General features: G+C 30.5%; 1 protein-coding gene across 1 annotated transcript in view; it reads left to right on the forward strand.

The window, feature by feature from the left end:
* Positions 1-8166: 8166 nt before the first annotated feature.
* Positions 8167-22282, forward strand: part of LOTGIDRAFT_81753 (hypothetical protein) — a gene marked incomplete at both ends in the record, with an annotated part of 26505 nt that continues 12389 nt past the window's right edge. The window contains 2 exons of the mRNA XM_009055903.1: positions 8167-8265; positions 13768-14048. Coding sequence (XP_009054151.1) covers positions 8167-8265; positions 13768-14048 — 380 coding nt within the window. The remainder of the gene's footprint in view (positions 8266-13767; positions 14049-22282) is intronic.

The raw sequence follows: 22282 nt of genomic DNA on the forward strand, positions 1-22282 counted from the left end.
TCACTCTCAAATCTGTTTTAGCAGGAGGAAGATCAGCTAACATACACATATCATTTGGTATCTCTAACTCTTTAAAAGCCTTTTGCTTGATTAAATCTTTATACGTCTTGATGGGTTGCTGCATCTGAACCACACCAATCTTCCCTCGACCTAAACGTTCAAGTAAATCAGTATCTTCATGTTTATCTAATACTTCTTTCAATTCTTGTAAACCAGCCTCTTGTCTATTTTGACCAATTTTTCTGACTGTGTCTTTAATCTGTTTAATTGTTTCATGATTCTTTAGAATATCAACTTCAATTCTTTGTATTTTCCCTTCAATGCTATCCAATTCATTCTGAAATGACAACATTCAAATCTAAATAATGCATAAATTCAGAAAGTCTAGCAAGATATCTACTTTGTGCAAAATATTGTTGATTTAAATAAACACAAAATTTAATAAAATTCTGACATAGACTGTCATCTCATAATTCAACAAATCTTGGGCAAAAGGACAACAATTAGAATTCTGTTTATTGAAAAATCATCAAATTCAAATTTGACTACGATCTCAATTGTTACAGATGATCACACCATATTTCACTTAAATCGGATGAAAACTGTAGTCTCTATTGTGTTCACAGACAAATTTGACGCGTTTCTTCTTAAGTCAAGGGCAATAACTCCAATACCATCGTCAAAAGATCATCACATCACAATTTTCTGAATTGCATACAACATAATAATCCACTAATACTTTCATATCTGTACGAAATTATAAAGAATTGGTGCACATATATAAATACACAAAGTACCAAGTTGGTTTGAAACAGCTCTGTTTGATTTGACAATAACACTAACATTTCGTTTTTTTACTTACTAACTGAATTGAATAATCCTTTTCACTGCTTTTCAACTTATCGATAGCAAAAATGGAATTCAAGACAACAATACAAAATAATACGAATGCATAGAGAACAAACTCTTTGGAAGAAAACATCTTTCAGGTATCTTAGCTATTTTTTATATAGATCTTTATTGGTTTTATGTAAATTATGATAAATTTCATTACATTATCCAAGTTACATTGCCAGCAACAGATGGGCTTGTTTTACATTACATACTTCTGTATTAAATTTGAACAGGATCACATGACATACATAATGAACAAACAAAACTGCCATTGTGATAAGCTTAAAATATCCATTTAATACCTATTTCACAATGGAATGCAACCATTTCTTACGGTGACAAGAAAATGTCAATGGCAAATGTGAAAAAACAAAACAAAAGTCCCTTAATAGTTTGTGTGCTATTTTATCTAAGTCTTATTTATCACCTATAGGCCTTTACCTCTATAACCCCTTTCCCAAAGCTTCATAAGTTCTTTTCAATTGTAGGTGAACCTTTTCATATGCTACAAATTTACACCATATATTCATATTGTCCATCCATCAGTTCATATTATTTCAATTTTAGACAGATTTTTTTCATCTTGTGTTTGTGGATTTGCACAAATGTATTACTTTAAGAGATGAGTTTTTGGTCTATGTCAAAATCATGGAATTATTTCACATCATTAACAATGTCAAACAGATATATAAACATAGACTTAATAACCAGATCAATCAAATTAAGAGGTAGGAAAGAGCCCAAAAATCTTGAATATTTACCATCCGCATGCTGTGGTGTGCCTATATGGCTGTGGTCCACTATCTTTACATTTTTAATTTTCATACAAAATTTTTGTATCAAATGCGCATGAGGCATTTTCCTTTGACATTTGCCTAGACTAAGATACAGCCCCATGGTGGAACCATCAATTGCAAAGATACAGTAATGAAATGTATGCCTAATGATTTTTAGTTATACATTTTTTGTTTCTAATAAATTGAAACTTCAATAACATAACATTAATTGGCACTATTTTGATTAGTTATGAGATTATGTTACTATAAATAGATAGTATCACAGCAGGTGTTCTTTGTGGAAAATGCTAAAGTGCATAGCAGATGATATATCAAATATCAACAAAGACTAAAATTCTTCTCATCTGATTTAGTATCAAAATGGTACAGATTTACCCACTACCCTTTGTTTTGGGGGAGCTGAAATGAGATTGGTGGCATTTAAATCTGACCAATCAGATCGGTAAAACAGAAAGGAAGTCATGTAAACAAAACACAACACCGCTTTGCCGACGCCCATTTGAAGAGATAAGAACACATTCTTTCCAAGTAAATATTTCAAAGTCAGGTTTGATTTTCTCTCAGCTTCAATTCTTTAAAGAAAATCTTGCTCAATTCTGTACCGTACATATGTATAAAATTATGTAATGGCACGCTGAATTTGTTTTGTTTACGTTAGCAAACAAAGGCCATAATGAGTGATTATTTTTGATTGGATGAAATTTGCTACCAATACAGTAGGGCCAATTTTGGTTTGGACACGATGTACTTGTAGACATGATTAACGGCTGTTTTATAATTGAATTATTTTTTTTGAAACGATTAAATTTTGAGTGTATTTTTTTATTTGATTATTTGATATATATATAACAAAATAATAAAAATATAAGCTTAAGTACAGTGGTGTAACCTATATTCATGCATATAAGGATTAAAACCTGAATTTCGTTCCATTCAAAAACCGGAAATTTTTTTGTCTTAGATGTTTCCTCAGATATTCTTTAAAATAATTAGCATTGGTTTGTTTTGATTTTTTTTATGAATCCCTCACCTTGACCCATATTTCATGAGTAACCAACTCGACAACGGCGGCAAAATATTTCACCTATTTTCGGGTACAATGTTTGATCTATAAATAAGTCGAGAAAAACACGTTGTATGGATACCCAGTGATATTATCATCATTTCTAAGTACTCATCTTTAATGTCAATTCATTATAACTAATGACAATTCCCGCAAAGATTAAAAAAAATAGTGACTGACATAAGTAAAACGTAAGAGTGATTTATTACTAAAAGTCATTGAAACAACATAAGAATATGGCCCAGATTGTGTTCGATAGAATTTTTCTGCTGACAGGGAATCCACTAGTTAGTGACATGACGTTATTTGCTGGAATATATTCTAGGAGACGAGCTTGGAATTCCGATAACAGCTTGTATTATAAGGAAATTCAGTCGATAAAAAAATTGTGATTATTAAATTATTAATCATTCCTGGAGACGCTAGAAAAATAGGTAAGCACGAAATTAGGCTACTTGACTATACATTTTTCTTAAGTGTTACCGTTTTGGTCAATCTGTTGACGTTTTGACCATATTTTAGTGTTACCGTTTGCCTTTTGGTTAATCTGCTACCGTTTCAACTAGGCTCTATTAAGATTTGCTGCCGTTTTGGTTTGTTACTGCTTTATCATTAGGCCTAAAAATTTGAAGCTTATATTTCAATTCACATAAAAATAAATGGTTTAACGACAGAAAGCCCTAATCTTCAAAATAAATATTTATTTATAGTTCTGGAGCATGGGATATTGACCAACTTACAGCATCGAGTTCTGAGGGTTTGCCTGCAGTGTTGACCGTTTCCAGCATCAGATAGAGTGAAGAAAACATAACCAAGAAAAACAGGAAACCCCATAACACCATATATCGCTTCATTTCTTCTTGATACTTTCTAACCTACGGTGAAAATATGAAAGCTGTTATCTTAAAATGTAGGACAATTTCTTCTTTCATTTTTCTCCATGTTTGTATGGAGGCTGATTAATAGTATCCTTTGAAGTTGAACGTTAAATTCAATAAAGTTTGTGATGGAAAGATGGAATATTGCTACCATAAATCAGAATAAATTAATCAAAATAACAGATAGGATTCACAAACTTTCATATTAAGACATGAAAAAAGGTTGAAGTACCGTAGTTATAACATACTTCAGAAACGATGGATATCATTTATCAAACAACATTGTCGACTCTGTTTGATTCTGATACACATAACTATTTATGATAAATCAGATCAAATGATTGGTCTATATATTTATACTGCCCAATCGAAATCTGCAAATCGTATTAGTGTATTATATAGACAGCAAACACGAGTGATTGCCTTAATACCGCAAATACTCACAAATTAAACAAACTAACCATAAGATTCTAGGCCCTAATGCTTATTCTAGTAAGGAAGGGAACGCCTTACGTACACAGGTGAATGCCACTCTGCAACTGGGTTTGTTAGCTCGGCGTCCTTTTTCGAGAGTGAAATGATTGACTTACATTGCTGTAAAATAATAATAATTTATAATATATTTGAGCGTAATTAGGTGAATTCGAGTTTCAAGACTTACCATGTTTTCTTAAAGGGGAATAACTTTTGCTAAGTTTTGTAAAAATCATTCGAGTGGGCAAAATTTACAACAGATTTTTCTGGAGCAAAGTTAAATGAAGGAGGATGTATGTTAGATCAGAAATTTTGTGAAGGATTTTAGGTTTACTTCGATGAAATAAATATTGTATACGCTATATGTAAGTATAATTTTATCGAACACTTATTTTGTCGTCGTTTGATATGGTTTTTCAAGAATAGTGTTGAGAGTAACCGGCTGATTAGTTGATGATGCTGTCTGCAACGTCCGTGTTAACTGTTAGTTTTGACAGGAGCCCTAAAATGTAAACAAACATGAACAAGAGAGAGGGCGTTTCAGTGGAAAGCCAATTATTAAGCCCGTTGTTTCGACCTATAATATGAGCAGATAATATTTTGTAAACATGCATAGAAATGTTTCTGGTGTTGGCAATAAGTAAATTTTCTGTTCAGACAGATAAAGAAAAATAACATTTTTGTAAAAGTTGTTCTAAATTGAAATTTGTGAAATGAAACTGTAGCAAAAACTCAATAATCTATAGAAATCATTTTGAGCATTAAGCAAGAAAAAGTTATTGTCAATGCAAGTTGAAAAGTTTTTTTAATTTTTTCAATATTTTGCAAGAGAATTGGAATAGCAGCCTCAAAATAGTACTGATAGTCTTCTTAGAATGTCTTTGCGTTGATAACAATATAAGTGTGAGTACACATTATGTCTTCAAAATGTGTTTTTACAGAAGACAATTTTCACAAATTTTGGCTGAAAATTGTCCTCTGTAAAAACTCATTTTGAAGACATAATGTGTGCTCATGCATATATTTTCATCAAGGCAAAGTCATTCAAAGACTATCAGTATGATTTTGGGGCTGCTATTTCAATTCTCACAAAAATAATGGGAAAAATACAAAAAATTTTAACTTTGCTCAGACAATAGGTTTGAATTTTTTCGTTAAAATATGTTTAGAAGATTAGGATAAGCTTACATATTTATATCTGGATATATTTGACTGTCATATGGCTATACAGTTCCGCAAGCAGCTTCTAGTACAGTTTGAAATAGGACTAGAAGTATAAACCACCATTTTATCTGATCTTAACACATAGATGAATAAACAGTATTAAGTGGATTAATTGATTGGTTCTTATCATGGACATGTAAAGAATTCTTGAAGATTATTAATGTATCAGGTTTCTATTTGCATCATTAATTTTTTTCAGTCAGGCATCTGTTGTTCCTATAATTAAACCTTTGTAATAGCTATGTCATAAAAAATACTTCATTTCGTGAAATTGTAAGCAAAAAACTGAAATCGGAATGATGCAAATAAAAAGCTCTTAGTGTTCCAGATACATTTACCAAGTGAAAAAGTTCTTTATTGGATTGTACACAAACCCAATGTCAGATTTTCATTTTAAATGAAAAGTGATGAATTGATTTAGTCATCTGTATTCTTGTAAAGAGATATGCAGTTAATGTGTACACATGAGCAGTAATATTTATTGATTAATCAAGGTATTGGTAGATGATATGTTTTTGTTATTCAGTAGTTAGTTATATGGTATGTACAAGGATATTGATGTAATGGTATGACTATGTTGCTGATGTAACTACTATTTTAAGAAGTAAATAAGTTAGATATTGGAGAACCTACAAGATGGATGAATTTTTATCTTTGACAAGAGAAGCTCTGGTGGGTTGAAACTTTATTTTTGAGCACTTTATCCTAAAATTTTTTTAATTTACTTGATTACCACAATATTGATTTATTATTAATTATTAGCAAGATAATTAATTATCTTTAATTAATTCATGATAGCTTGTTAACATATTTGAATTGAAACTTCAATATACATGAATTTCTTGAAATACATGGATTTCCAAAAAGAGACCAATAGAAGGGGTGGGCCAAAAACTAACTTGTGTGATTTGCGCTTGAAGTTTTTCTAAAAAGATTACAGAGTAAGAGTATTCTGATGATTAAAATTAAAATTACGATCAGTGAAAGTAATAATGATTCTATCTCTATCTATATCTCAATTGCAAGTTATCATTTTAATGAGAGTGAGAAGGAGGCAAATCAATGCTCTCTGATGACTTTATCGACCATTAATTTAAGAGATAAGAGAAGCAATTCAATCTGCTATTAGGTTTCTTCACATAGTCAATTGAAATCTGGGTCTATGGAGATTAGGAAACTTTCTCTCCTATTATTAATTGTCAATTTAGACTAGTTTCTTATTTTACTCCAGTGAAATCTTTCTAAAATGAATTAATAAATCTTTGTCTGTGAAACAATTTTTCTAGTGGTTATCACTTAGATTAATGAATTGAATATAAATATAACGACATACCAGTGCCATCTGCAGAAAGTAACCGTAATTTATATTTATTCATACCATACAACTAGAGTAGCCTTGGTTGTGAACTCAAAATGGAACTGTGATTTTTATATTTTACCATGCCTTGAATTACAAAATCAGATGAAAAGCATAACTTTTGGCCTTCTATTGAAGTGGTTTCCTATTTTTGTGGAATAATGATGACAGAATATATTTCAATTTACCCCAAATTACACGAATTAAGTGAAAAGCAGAATTTCATGTCATGGTGTAGTGGGAAGATTTGTGCAAACTCCTACCCCAGAGCTCACTAATAATGGCTATGTCAGGTCTTCTCTACATTTATATTGGCTTCAGCAAGTGTTTGGAAATGACTACATTGTAATCACAAGAAGTTGTTTTGGAATTTTGCCTTACGCCCACATCTCATTAACTATTGAATGACAGAAAAGTCAATATTTAAAACTATTATATATATGATACATCTGTGACATAATTGCTATTCATATACATGTCAACTTAAAAGTGACAAATTTAGATATGTTTCTTGAGAGTATATTATACTAGAATAAAGATCTAAATTGTAATTTTGTTATTTTATTTATTTGAAATGCTTGGGAATTGTTTTCCTTCCATTTTTTTTTAATTAAGACATAAAACTCCATTTATTTTATTCTTTCAAAAAATTGTTAAAATTAGATTGGGCATTTCTTTTGGGAACAGGCTGTGGTTTAGTTTGTAACAGTGTGAAGAAGAAAATAAAGGCATGTCCTTCTTGCTAAAAAAATAGTTATAGGTTCTTCTGTAAATTGCAACAGTCAGCATATTCAGGATGACCGCTTGAAACCTTGTATAACAATATATGACGCAGAATTACTTTTCAAGAAAAACGCAAAAAACTATTTGTACCCATATTTTGTTAAAATCTTTTTATTATTATTTATTTAATAATATATTTTACGAGGTTTTAAATCTGACTGTTTATATACGTGTTACATAATTAGTGCTTTTTGAGTTATTCACAATCAAGCTAAGAATACGCGGGTTTTGATCACAAGATCTGCGCTTTTACGAGCTTTCGAACGGTACCTAAAGGTCAAAATCACCAAATATGGCATATACGAGGTTTCAAGCGGTCACCCACGATATGAAAGGAACATTATCAGCTAACAATATCACTTATTAAAATGAAATCTGACTATCTGTTCCGTTTCACTTCTAAATAAATATTTAAATTTATATGTAATGTCATCCTCAAAGTGACTAGAGTCTTATTTTAATTATTAAGACATGTACAGATAGTTGAAATTGGATTCTATCAATTGATAAAGCAATCATTTAGATAATTACATTATATCCCTTTAAACTTGATAGTTGTTAGTGACATTTTGGTTTAATTACTCTATTGTGAGATAATCTTGTCGAACATAGAATTGTTTTTAAGGTATTGTATCACCATATCAAATGAAATGATTGAATAATATAAAATATTATTGTATTCTATTTCAGAATGAGTTAGAGGATTATAGTAAAGTACATGTTGTAATAGGAAATGAATCTTGTGATATAGATTCTGCTATATCATCACTAGTTTATGCTTATTATCTTTATACAGTAAGATATTTTTTCTCTTACATTTCAATTCTAGACTATAGTATTAGACTTATACCTTTTTCTTAGAAAAAATTCTCTTTTTGCACACCGATATTTTTGTCTGTGTCAATTATGAATGCAAATTGGTGAACAAAGGAAGGATGAAATATTCTTTACTTGAAACTCTCCTATTCGGACAGGGCAGAGATAGAGGCCCTTTGTGTTCAAGCTTATAAAATGACTTTTGGTGATTTAAAGTTTCACTGTACAACTTTTTTTTCCTGTAAACATTCATCACATTGTGAGAAAAAGTTATGTGTAGAATTGTCTTTTCTAAAATAGCAAAGCATTTAGCACCTTTTTCCACAAAGCAAATTTCAGTAGATAAAAGTGGAAGAGTGAACTTATATCAAGAATGTCTTATTTAGTGCTATCAAGATTCGAGTGTAGTTCTGTGATGTGAAAAATGTAGAGTTTCATTTGTCAGTTTTAACGGATGTAGACTAAATCAACTATAATTATCTATTGACTGTCTATATCAAATTAATTAACTACAGCCTTTCTCCACCATACTTTTATCTTGTATATTATATAGCATTATAGACAGGCTTCATTTTACATATCTTCAATATGTCATATAGCTAGGTAGAAATTATAAACAGAAAACACCATCTTGACAGAAACATTTTACAAGGTCAATCTTTTCAATACATTGATCCACAACATATTGATAAAAGATTCTCACCAACGGTTGAAACAGTTTTGGATACGAAATCTTCAAGTCAATATTTGAGTTGTGTGCATATGTGTTAATATTTACAAACAAACCATATGTAGTAACATATTGATTAGCTGTTGTAAAATCACAGTTCCAAGTAAAAGACATACCTCTGGAAATAAAACACAGCAGAAATATGTCCTAGTTTCAGATGTGTTTAAGAGACTTTGTTATTGGATTTGTCTTGTTTAGAAATTTATTGACATTGTGTCTAGATGGTCTAACATCATTGATGTTAGTATGTATGTAAATATAAGAAATAAATTTTGACTTGAGACAAAATTCTAGAATAGAATACCTGTAACGTTTGATTGTCCCATTATTTACCTCAATTTTATAGTCTGGATTGAAGAACAACTGAAGAACTTGAGATAAAAATTAGGGAAAATAGTCCTTATCAGTAATTATCTAACTTCCTGTGAAGTCTAGACTATATTAAACTGCAGGTTATATGAGATAAGCTCATGGAAGATGCTTTTTTATATGCCAGCTTGAAAATGTTTACTAAGTATCTGTCCATCCGTTGGCATGGCCTAAGAATTATTGCCTAAATACACCACTGTGTATATATTGATTATATCTCGGTTAAGTTCGAATTTCGCAATTATTGTATAAAGAGTTTTCAATGTTTTCTATGTTGCCTTGTCTGGCAAGCTATCTTCTAAAAGGAAGAAAGGATTTTACAACACCATGACTATGTATTTCCCAGTAATAATATGTTATGTATAAGTTGAATTAAATAAGACAGAGTAAGTGATGTCGATGTAATGAGGGGGTTTAGATGATGACAGTACTCTGTTATTCAGATAGCCCAATAGTTGACCTTACATGTCAAGAAATTGATCCAAAATATGACTAAAAAATCAGCAAATGTTTGGAAAGATGTCCATCTATAGGTACAAATAGACAATTAAAGACTTGAAGTTTACCTTTGAGTACTAGTACAGTATAGATTCTGAAAATAGATTAACAATATTATTTATTTTTGAAACAAAGACTCACAATGGAAACTGCTATAAGATCTTTAGAGCAGCTTTATCATGTATTACCAGACGTAAACATGATATTAGTTGTTATTCGTCTACTGATAATCTGACTAGATACTGATTTCACTCTTTTGACGTCATACATATTGCGTTTTGTAACAGACTTGATATCTCTAGTTTGACTATAATTCCCTAGACCGTATCAACAACACGGAAACATCATCTAAATATAGAACTGTCAAGTTTGATTTTCCTTGTGGTGTTTTATGAACACCGCAAATTAGGGTTAATTAGGGTCTGAAAAAAACAAGTCTAGGTATTTCACCTTGTGTCTATTGATTATTATGATCATCCAGTCTTTAATGCTGTCTCAGTCTTTAATTGGTCGTTAATAATTCAACGCACACCCCAATGAATAAAGGACTTTAAGTTTCAGACACTTTCTAAGAACTGATTTTTTTCTTTGGTTTTTAATGAGTTTCTATTAGTATCCAATATATTTCACTTTGTTCGAAAAAATCACATGAAATAAAGAAGATCAAAGGATTAAGATCAAAAGTATAAAATTTATAGGAGATATTTGAAATAACCTTTTCACTAAAGGAAAGGTTTTATAGTCAATGTCAGTATCAAGTCTCGGAGGGGAAACGTATTTTGGTCTCAGATACGGAATTGGTACAGCTTACTGTCAAAATTTCAGTCTTCTTAGCAATGTGTGTCATTACATTGACGACTCGCCATTTTTAAGCACAATTTGCAGGCAGACAATAAACTAGTGAAATTCCTATTTTGAAGTATATTTGAAAGAATTATGTGATTTTCGTGCAATTCATGAGGAACATTTCAAATCAACATCTGAAAATGGTGAAACATGGCCTTTAAGAGGTGTTTTCGCAGTATTGGAAATAAAATGTTGTCAGTCAGTAATAAAACTAAGCAGAAAACCGCAATTTTTATTATTTCTTCTTGGAATTAGATTTAAAACTAAGAAGCTGTAATATGCAAGTAAAGCTGATTTTAAACATTTTCTAAGAATCTTGACAGGAAAGCAAATTATAGTGATCTTTACTGATCAACATTCAATTATGGTGTCAATTGCTGTAATCTGGATAGCAGATGTTCAATATCAATAGAAATATTTTGTTGATTTGCAACAATTTAATTCAAATCATTTCAAATTGGTTTAATGTAACTTGAGAATAATGAAGAAGTTTCTGTATTAAGGAAGGAATATAACTATTTATAGTAATTTAATCAATAATTTTGATCAGGGATGTATTTTGAATGTGATACTCTAAAAGTGTGGGATTTATGTTTTTAAGTTGATCACCATCACATACAAATTGTAGCTAAAGAATGTATTCTCAGAGGTAGAATTTCTTTAAAACTTACAGCCTGATATAACATCTTTGACTGGAGATTCAAAAACTGTCAGATACACCATAAATAGCCATACTAACTATCAAAAGAAGTTCTCTTACGTTTGTATGTGTATGGGAACACTTTAAGCTCATGGATAAAAATCGTTGATAGATATTGCGATAGTGATGTCATCATTGGATAAAGGTACTTTGAAATAATAGACATCAGACAGGAAATCAGGAATAGATTCTGTTAGCTTAAGTGTTCCTGATACTTATAAAATGGTTAGAAAATCTCATTCAAATCCTTTGAAATGCTCTGTTTTTTATAGAATTAGTTAGCTACTAAAAACACTTACAATTAATGCTTTCTTCCCTTCATTATTTCTTTTCCTTGCAGTCTTAATAATTAAAATGTACATCAAAGAAATTCATTTCTTATTTAAAGAGTTCTTGTAGGTGATATTAAAAGAAAAGTAACATATAATGGAAAATGGCATGTCAGTACTGAAAAAAATGTGAGTGATTGATAACGCATTCTCAGTGTGAACAAGCTGTTTCGGGAATGACACTATTTTAACAGTGTCTCCATGGAAACACTTTTTTATATTTTTTTCATTCAAATGAGATTTGTATCCGATTAAAAAGGCTTTTAACGAAGATGTCAGTTTTAAATTTAGAATAAGTAGACCAATAGAGGTCTTAATATATTAAGATGAAATTCAAATATATTATTTCACTTTGATCAAATGCTAGTTATGGTTTCATTAATGTAACAATTAATATACATTTTTAGAACAATTCTCATAAGATTAAAAAGTCAGGTCAAATTTTTTTGTGCTTTGTTGTCATGGCTTTATTATTGACATATGTTAAAGGTGATGCAGGACTGTACATTGAATATAATATGGTTCTCTCTTGACCCATTCCGCAAGACCTTAAACCTATTCAGCAATCACCTTAACTCACAGTCACAGGTCTTACAGTTGCCACACTTGAGATTCCAAATCCTTTATTGGAAATTAATTCCAAAAGATTCAAGAATGAATTCTGTTTAAAACCAGATTTTGTTGTTTAGATATTTTTTTTTTCAGTGAAAATTTAAAGAAAATAAAATGTCAATTGTCTGGAGTATTATAAAAAGATGTTGTTTCTGAAAACAGTCAATTGTCACTTTTATATTTCCAGTAGTTTGTTTTGGAATTGTTGATTTAAGAAATATTTTCATACAATTTAATGTTTATTTAACAAAGATGTTTTTGTAATAATTGACAATGTTCCATTCACTTAAAATTTTTGTCTTTCAGTGTAAAACTGTATTGTTTGTGCTGGGCAAAAAAACCTATGCCCAGTCTGCCTTTTACAAATACTTACAATTACCGATAAAAGAGTCATGTCGCTTTCATTTTGGCCGTTTAGCGCTGATTTGTAGTTTTACCTGTTTTGGGATGTTGGTAGAAATAATTATCTACAGAGTTGTGTTCTCTTAATTTGCAAATTGACATATTTATCTGTGTAAATAAAGGAAGTTGGTAATAGCTTGTCATTGTGAAGATGTTATTCAGCATACAATATAAGTATTCATTGCTGATAATATAAGTTTATTATTGTAAGCAACAAATTTGAATGTGTAACACGACGCATGTCCACATGGAAAAAAATGTTAATGGCTAACAGAAGATCAATAATGTTGCGGGTATTTTCTGAAATGGAAAAATGACTTGTGAAAGACTACTTGTGGATAGTTGAAGATTGGTTAAAATGTTAGTAATTGTATTAGTTTGGTAGGTTGTAGCTGGAGGGTTATATTAGTCTCCGATAGTTGACTGTAAATACTAGTCTTGTGTGTCGACACTGACGACAGTACTTAGTGACAGTAGTGTGACAATATTGATGTCATGAATATATACAGTACTAACTTACTATAGCTGACAGTGTTTTAAAAAAAATAGTCATATATATTCTTTATTAGATTATATCTTTATGATGAAGTGTTATGGATATTCTTTTTGACAGTTGAAGTCTTGATAAGGTATTTCTTGTTTTAAAAAGAATTTTTTAAAATAATGAAATTGACATTTACTGTACAGATCGAAAAGTAAGAAACCTTTTTGGCAAATAATATTAGGATTATAGTTTAAAAAATGTTAATTCGTATTGCAATGAAAATGTTAAAATTTAAGTTTCTTAAGAGGGAAATACATGACATAAATAGATAGCAATTTATTCTTACTGAAAAAAATTTGTTAATCGTCTGAAATAAAAAGTCAGTTACTGATAACAGTTTAAAAAATTTGAATTTAATACTGAAATAGAAATTCTGCTTTAGAATGATATAAATATCTATTACCTATTTTAATTCCAATCACTTACAATTTTTTGCGATTTTCTATTTCAGATTGATGAAGATGAAAGTGTTCTGTTTTTACCACTTATGCAAATTCCTCGCAGCAAGTTCCGATTACGATTAGAAGCTGTTCATTTTCTGGAGAAAATTGGAATAGAACCGGATATTTTATCTTTTTATGAGGACATTTCTTTAGAAGAATTACAAACTAAAGGCAAATTATTATTGACTCTAGTGGACCACCATGTTCTAGCACCTAATTTAAGTGACCTTGAATCTAGCGTTGTGAAAGTTATTGATCACCGTCCTATATCTAAACAATGGCCGACCAGGTATGTTTTACACTTAATGTTGTATTTAGACTTAAACAAACTACAATCTTGGCATATATTCACGCAGATTATGAGAAATAGTCAGTCATTGATTTAAAATTCAAATACAAATTCAACAACTCTTCTCTTGCTAATAGTTGCATTGTTTTACCCAATGAGTTTGGGTATATTATTATCTATATTATGATCCAAGTGCTATATTTTTTAACTCTGTGTAGGCCTTCTACTGATTTTTTTCTCTTGGAAATCATTATGAATAGTAAGTAGCCTCACAAAGCTGACCATACTCTTTACCTCAAAAGATCACATGGGAATATCCTGCAGAATATGCAGAAATGTCTTGATGGATTTATTTATGGTTGTGCTTTGTAACCATGCCAAAAGCTTTGCCAAATTTAGCTTCTGTCATGGCAGAAATTCTCAAAATCTAGCGACCAGAAAATGTGACCTTTTGAGTCTGGTCTTAACTCTGACGATATCTCATCTGTATAGCATGTCCAAGTAACAGAGGTAGGGCCATGTATTTGTCAGGCTATATAGATCGGTGAGTATATATCACTACTATGAAGTGTCATCATGCATGGCGTTCTAATAAGGCAAATTTGATAATGCTGGCAATATAAACAAAATTTGCAAAATATGAGTACAATATGTTTTTAAGGCAATAGTTTATGTCTGGACCAAATTATAGCCAAATTTAACCACAAACATTTCTTGACAAAAATGTCAGATATAACATTATAAAACCTTATTCAGAATGTTTTATTTGATAAAAAAAGTTCTATATTAGTTTGTTAGTAAGGAAATGTCCCAAATTGTCTATTAATTTACAATAAGTTTTCTATTCAAGATATTCTATTCAATAATTAACAGGCTGTAAAATTATGAAGGTGTATATTTGAATAATTAGGCTATTCTTTTTGTCTGGAAACTCTACTGGGATATCTATTAATTATAATAATAATGCTTTATATTCGTATCATTGCCCTTGACAGTTTCACTGTCTGGAAATCCATAGCCTCTATTTTTAGATAATGAATAAGCATTTATGATTTACAATCAGTTTCTATTTAGATAATATTCATAATATGTTCATTGCTGTACTGTATTTTTTAAAGAAATACTTCCCAAACATGGCTGGGAACAACTTTTTAGTAAATCAGCTACTTTTTTAGCACAAGCATGAAAATTGTGCTGGAAATCAGTAAATTGTATCTGGTTAGTAACTATAAGCTTACCATCTTGATTTCTCGAGTCTTACTTAAAGGGATTGTAAAGAGGTTTTCTAAATTCTCTATGTGTATGGGGAACACTAAATGCATCAATTTGCACCATTACAATTTTCAATCAGGTTCCTGCAATTCCACTAAAACTAAGTGTTTGATGACATCACTAATCTCTAAGGCCTTTATGATAAAGCATTTTTTGCGATTAATGAAATCATCAAACACTTAGTTTTAGTGGATTCACAGATGTCTGATTGGAAATATTAATGGTTCAAATTGATGCTATCAGTGTCTCTGAAACACATAAACTGTTTAGTAATCCTCTTTACAATCCCTTTCATATTTTGAGCAATTGACAATAGATTACAGTTTATTCTAGGCATTCTATGATAAATTTGTTCACTTGATGTTCCAAGTTTTTTAAGTACATAAAAAAGTCAGCCTGTACATAAACCACTAACCTTTTATGTTTGGCAGAAAATGCCATCCATGTGGCATCATTGATGCCAGAGGCTTTGCTTAAGCTTTAGATATTAGAGATGGGTTTTGACATTTCAATGTTAGCCCAAAGCTTTCTGTTATATTTGTACACAAAAGGAGAAACAGTTGAACTGACCAAGTTTTTTTCTCTTATTTGTAAAACACAATATATTCAATGATGGAGTCTTTTTGGCAAGTACATCTGTTTCAGACAAATTAGTGTTTAAGTGTAAACAACAATATTTATTTTCTGTCTTGCTAGTGGTTTGAAAATCTTCAGTTTTATAAAAATTCATCACATAAAGTGTGGCAGTGGTCAGTTATCAGCTAGTTGCATTTTTGTTGAAATTACTTGGTGCAGAGAATGTTTGATATCAGTCTGATGTTTACCTGGAGTCAGCTTTATGCTCTGTCACAGAAATGTGCTGATTAATCAAAATCATTTGATATTTTTAAAAGGAAGCACAAAGGGTAGATAGTTGTAAACTTTCTATATTGTTTAAGTAAGTGAATATTATCATTGTAATATAAGAATATAGTGAAATAGAAGTTTATCTTATCAATATACTGATAATAATTAGTTTTTATTTATGTACTTATATCACATAAATTATATAGATAACATCACACCTTCTCCTTTAATATATTATCTCTCATCAATAATTGACTATAAATGTTCTTATATTCATATTAAAAGTCTTATAAATCTTAATTATTGCAGAAAAAATTTCAATTCAGCCTGTTTTTTAAGAAAAAGATTTGAATAGATTAAGTTTGACCAACACAAAATCAAGATTATGAATCATTTCAGAAGCAATGGTGTTGCTTGAATATATCATAAATTAGGTTATTCACCAAGAGCTGTAGAGATAAATTAGCTATATTTTGTTGGAATAAGAGGAGAATCTGATATAATATGGATCCACCATTTTGATAGGAAATTGAGTTAGCTAGGGTTATTGAAGGAGGCAATCAAAGAAAGTATAGAGCAGACTTGAATCTTATTTCATCTAATTGATACTGAAATCATCTATGTGATGTGTAAATGACACACACAGATAAGAAGAACAGCATTAGTGTCTGTAGTTATTAAGATCTTTACATTAAAATCTCTTTATATTGATATCTTAAAATATTAATAGTTGAGCAGAAATAACACGATCCATGTATTACACTTAATGATATGAGTTAAATCCTACCCTAATTATATGTTTCTTACATTTACTGCTGCTCTTTACTACTAGTTTGATAAGTCAATTTGAATACCATGTCATATGGTTCTGAGCAAATATTTTGTTTCTATGAATCTAAGCCCTGTCACACTAGACTGTGACCATTTGCGATTTAACAGCGACATGAAATGTACTATGTTGAGATAAAATGTAAGGAAAACTAGAAAAAGTCCTAAATATTACAAACTTAGAACACAGTTGACCTCTTACCGTGAGTTATACGACCATACTTACATTTACAAATCGCAAAACATTTGTTGTTTTGAACATGTTGAAAATAAATTCTGTGACATTCTTATACCATGCTTCTGGTGACCTTAACACGCTCTGAGCCAATTCTCTACAGTAGGAGAGCAGAGCAGTAAGAACGCCATTCTGGTGTCACAAGGCCATTAATGGTTTAGCCAAATCAAATCTTTGACCAATCCTTATTTTTGATATTATCACATAATGTCCATGTTGAATGAAGATTTCAGTCAAAATATGTGTAAAATATATATCGGTTCAATGTAAAAATTCTTTGAAATTTGATGACAACAGATAATTCCTGAATATCTAAATGTTCCTGGGTATGAGCCTTTTTTCCAAATAAGTGTCAACCCGTACCTCTCTTTTCTATTCACTTTTGCCCTCAAGGAGGTCGATCAGAAATCAAATCTCTATCATACGCTTCCTAACAATATACTTAGTCTAGCTATCAGCTTAACTTACAAACCCAGACAGGTCAAAATAATTGGTCTTTTATAGACTTTCAGGATTATTCCACCATATGTCTTCGAACTAGATCTGTCTATGATCAATTTGATTTCATTAGGAAGATTTTATTGTCCTCAGTCTAGTAACGATCGTGTCACAGAAAATAACCTTTTCAAATCAAAATTATAAACTATCATTTAGTCTGGTATGTTGAGCTCTTATTTCTTCCTGTTATATTTTTTAAGCAATTTTCTTTCTTGATTTCTTTGACGAAAAGAAAGAACTTTTAATTGCTTTCTAATTATTTCAAAATTTTCTTATTACTCTACTCTATATTTTGTGATATCTATTTTTGGTATGACAAAAAATCATTTTGTCTTCAAATCTGGTTAAAATTGTTTTCCAGCAGTTCAGTTTATCTCAAATTTTTCAAATCCACCATTTTATTCCAAAGTAGAATTGAGCTCAATGTTATCTAGTTCTCCAGTTTGATTCTGTTCATCCAATCATGAGGGTTTGAATATAATTTCAGTTGTTAAATTTGCTTAGAATCAGATAATTTGATCAATGATTTACTGTAAATTTTGATTGAAAAGAATATCACATGCATGTTCAAACCAAAAAACATTAGGTGTTGCAAATTGACAGACTAGCGAGCATGGTCTGTTTAAGATTTTCTCAAAGGTTTTGGCTTGCTGCTATCAAGGAGTTCTGTCAAGTGAATAGTCTTGATTCAAGTCAAGGTTTTCTTAATTTAGTCAAGTTTTAGCTGAAGACATTGTATTGAAAAAATAAGTCAATAACTTTGGTAAAGCTTTTACTAGAATTTACACTTGAGGTGGCATTTAATTTCATATAAATCTTTCTGCTAGAATAGAAACAAATGTTATACCCTAGATTTTATAAAAAAAACAAGATGTGCTGCTAGGTGGAAAATAAGATAACTAGTATTATGTGGAACATGTGTTGAATATTGATTGCCTCTCATGACATCATTATTAGAAAATAACACAACATTACTTCATTCAATATTCCATGTTTACATAGAGACCATCTACTTCTTCTTCTAACTAATTACTTTAATTTCTTCACTTGTACATGTTCTGGTAATCCTCTGTCTTATTTTTTGGTTGCCACAATGACTGGGTTAACAAGACACTTAGAAACTATATTGCAGCTAGCCTGGAACATCTGCCTCTATTCCAGCCTCTGTAAAATATATTGACAGTTATCGACTGGATTAGAGTCAGAAAAACTGTCCTGTTTTATTGAGATTTTCCAAACCTCCGAAGATGGGTTTTTTTTCTAACATAATATTAAATTATCTTTAAGGTGACTGTAAATTGTTGGGTATCATTGTATCTTTTCATTTTGATATTAATTAATTTTATAACAAATTTTTAAAAAAAATATCTATCTCTCCGAACATATTCTGGTTTGACGGATCTAGATAAATAGGGTTAAAACCCCAGCACCTTCAGAGGTTCAAAAACATCCCCATAAAACAGGTCCTTGTTGTTCTGTCTCTACACCAGCCAACAACTTTCAAAACAGCTATCAGAGGCTTGAAAAGAGATGGATGTTTCAGTCTATATTGCAGCATTATGAGTTGATTCGTGCATAAATCTAAAGTATATTTTGATTATTAAGACCTGTTTGATCTCATCTGGAGTACAAGTTCACATTGATGCTGTTCATGAAACAATGAAGAAGTTAGACAATGTTAGGTACTGACTGTCAATTGTTATATGGTGCCAAGACAACCGACATAGACATAGTATAACTTATGCTGCAGACATGTCTTTCAGATGTACACTTTGGAAAAGCTGGTTTTGGAAAAAAGGATGAATTTTCCAAAACTGTATTTTTTTGACAAACTGAAAGGTTGTTTAATAGTTGTTGTACATACAATTGCAGCGAAAAGGCTGAATCCAACAAACTACTAGTGTAAAAAAGCTCTCATTTACTAATTACAAGGCAAGAATTTTAAAATATGAACTGTTTTACTCGGTGCACATTCTAAACATATAATATCATACTATGTTCTGCTGTAGAATATGTGACATTGTGTAAGCTGATTAAATAAAGCTGAAATTGAAATAGTTTGAAATTAAAGTTATTTTTAGGATAATATATTCGTTGACACATTATCTTAGCTTTACATGTTGCATATTCAACTGAGCTCAGAGATATTTAGATCAAACATGTTTATTTTAGCTAAACTATTCCAATACATTCCTCAAGGATTATTAAATCAATTTGATCACATCATGTGGTACCAGCTTGAAATGGTTTTTAATCAGATATTAACACATATCTCTATTATTGACAATAATTTCATTCTAATTTACATGTAACTCTCAGAACAAATATTCTGGATAGCATGATATTTATATATTTGCACTTTTGATACTTAAGAAAGGGATTGTCAATAATTTTAATTTTTTACTGAGAAACATGTGCATATACGTACATGTAATAAAGCAATTTCATTCTTATTTACCTATTTCCACCAAATCAAAGCAGGTATATTGGCAGGTATATTGGCAGGTATATGTGCAATTTGAATCTACATGTATTAATACCATAACATTCATCAAAGTTTAATATAATGGTATCATTTTTTGTCATCATTACTCATTTTGATACATTATCAATGCCTGATTACATGTTCAATTACTTAAAAGGCACTTTTTGTGTATGAGAAGAAGTGGAAAAAAATACAGGCAATCTTCTTAAAAATCGGTTTCAAACCAAGTTGTGTTAAAGGTTGCATAAAAACCTTGTTTTAGCTTATGACATTTGAGGAAAGGTGCCTTCAGGCATCTTTAATGCCAATATGACATCAAACACTTTTCCACAATAATCATTTTCGACTTTAAAATCCATCTACTAATGACTATATTCAAGTATCTTCAGGCTATTCCATTCAGCTACATTATTATTGCACCAAAACCATATTATCTGTTTATCATAAAAAAAAATTTATTAAGAATTTTGATATCTTTAGGTCCAAGCTGAGGTATCTTGAAATAAGAAATCGGAATCAATCTGTGACATTTCACAGTTCAAAATATTTCAACTATTTCAACACATGTCTCTGTTTTTCTTTCTTGCACAATGCCCAACTATGTCTCGCTTCTGTCTATTCACTTACATTGGCTTGTGAATATCTGAAGAAGTATAGCAATGATGACTTTGAATCAATATAGCATGATTATCATGAATTAAAAAATTAGATGAATTCGTACATAACAGATTAATGAACCAGATGGAACATGCTGACATGCTCTCTTACTCTTGTAGTTTTTAAAATCGGTTAACACATTTCTTTTTTTATTGAAATATCAAACACATTAAGATAAAATCCTTCCATGCCAAATTTGGCGAAAATTATCTAAGTTACAAAACGGAACCACATTTCGGTAGCGGATGACAGATATGAAGAACAGTAGATAACCTACATTCAGCCATTATTAATCTATAATCCCAGGAGATTAAAGTCTTATTAAGAAAGTCGGTGACATTATCACACAGTGTCAGTATATTTACATTCATCTGTCAAATTTATTTCATTTTCATTAAATCAATAGCATCCTTTCAGCCACATATTATTTCATCATTCTATATCAACCTATAAAAGAAATAAGTATGCTTTGTTGAAAATGATTTATAGAGACATTTATTAACAAGCTTATAAACACTTGATGTATCTCAACATCTTTTGAAATGAGTTGAAAGATAAAATGTGTTATCTTAAAATTATTGATTTTATGAGAGATTTTTTACAATTGGAACTAAATTAATGTAGTCTGAAAGGTTTCTACATTGTTTCAGAAGGATATTTTAGAGTTATTGATATCACAAATTTTATAAAGATCTCCTGAAGTTCTCCAAATTGCAAATTCTACTTATGTGAGCTCAAATTTGGTATATATAAAAGTGTCACAACCCATAATATAAGTTCCAATTGTGCAGTACAAAACAGTCAAGTGTTTGTGTTTATCTTGCTGATTGTGAATTTTTTTTATCTCAGACAGATGAAAGCGCTACAGGTCAACATTGCTGTAAATGGGTACTGATAATCTGGCAAAGATCAATGCCAAGAGGTTTAGCCAAGGACCAGCAGTCATAAAGAATCCTTGTGATTATTGAGATCTTTTTGATGATGTGAAAAAAAATAAGGTTTTGGGCTGTTGGGAATTTGGATAACATTATGAAACTAGAGCCACACGTGGCACAGAGTGGGACTTTGCAAATGTAGCAAATTGCAAAAGACTCTGAAAAAATCAACCTTCTACGATAATTACATCACGCGCAAGAGCAGTCTAAAGTTGAGAAGAATTCTTTGGAAGATTGTTATAACGGAAGTAGACAGACCTCACAAATGAAAGTATCAGAAGATAGCCAAGGTCAATGACATTTAACATTGAAAGGGAGAGGGTCAACAAAGGTCAAGGTTACGAGATACAAGTCATCAAAATTTTTAAATATATACGGCTATAAAACCGGAAGTTGAGATAGGACAGCCAATATAAAAGTATAAATAGACAACCAATTTGAATGACCTTTGATCCTACAAAAATCAGGGTCAAAAAAG

The sequence above is a fragment of the Lottia gigantea genome, assembly GCF_000327385.1.
Source record: "Lottia gigantea unplaced genomic scaffold LOTGIsca_26, whole genome shotgun sequence".
Taxonomy (NCBI): Eukaryota; Metazoa; Mollusca; class Gastropoda; family Lottiidae; genus Lottia; species Lottia gigantea.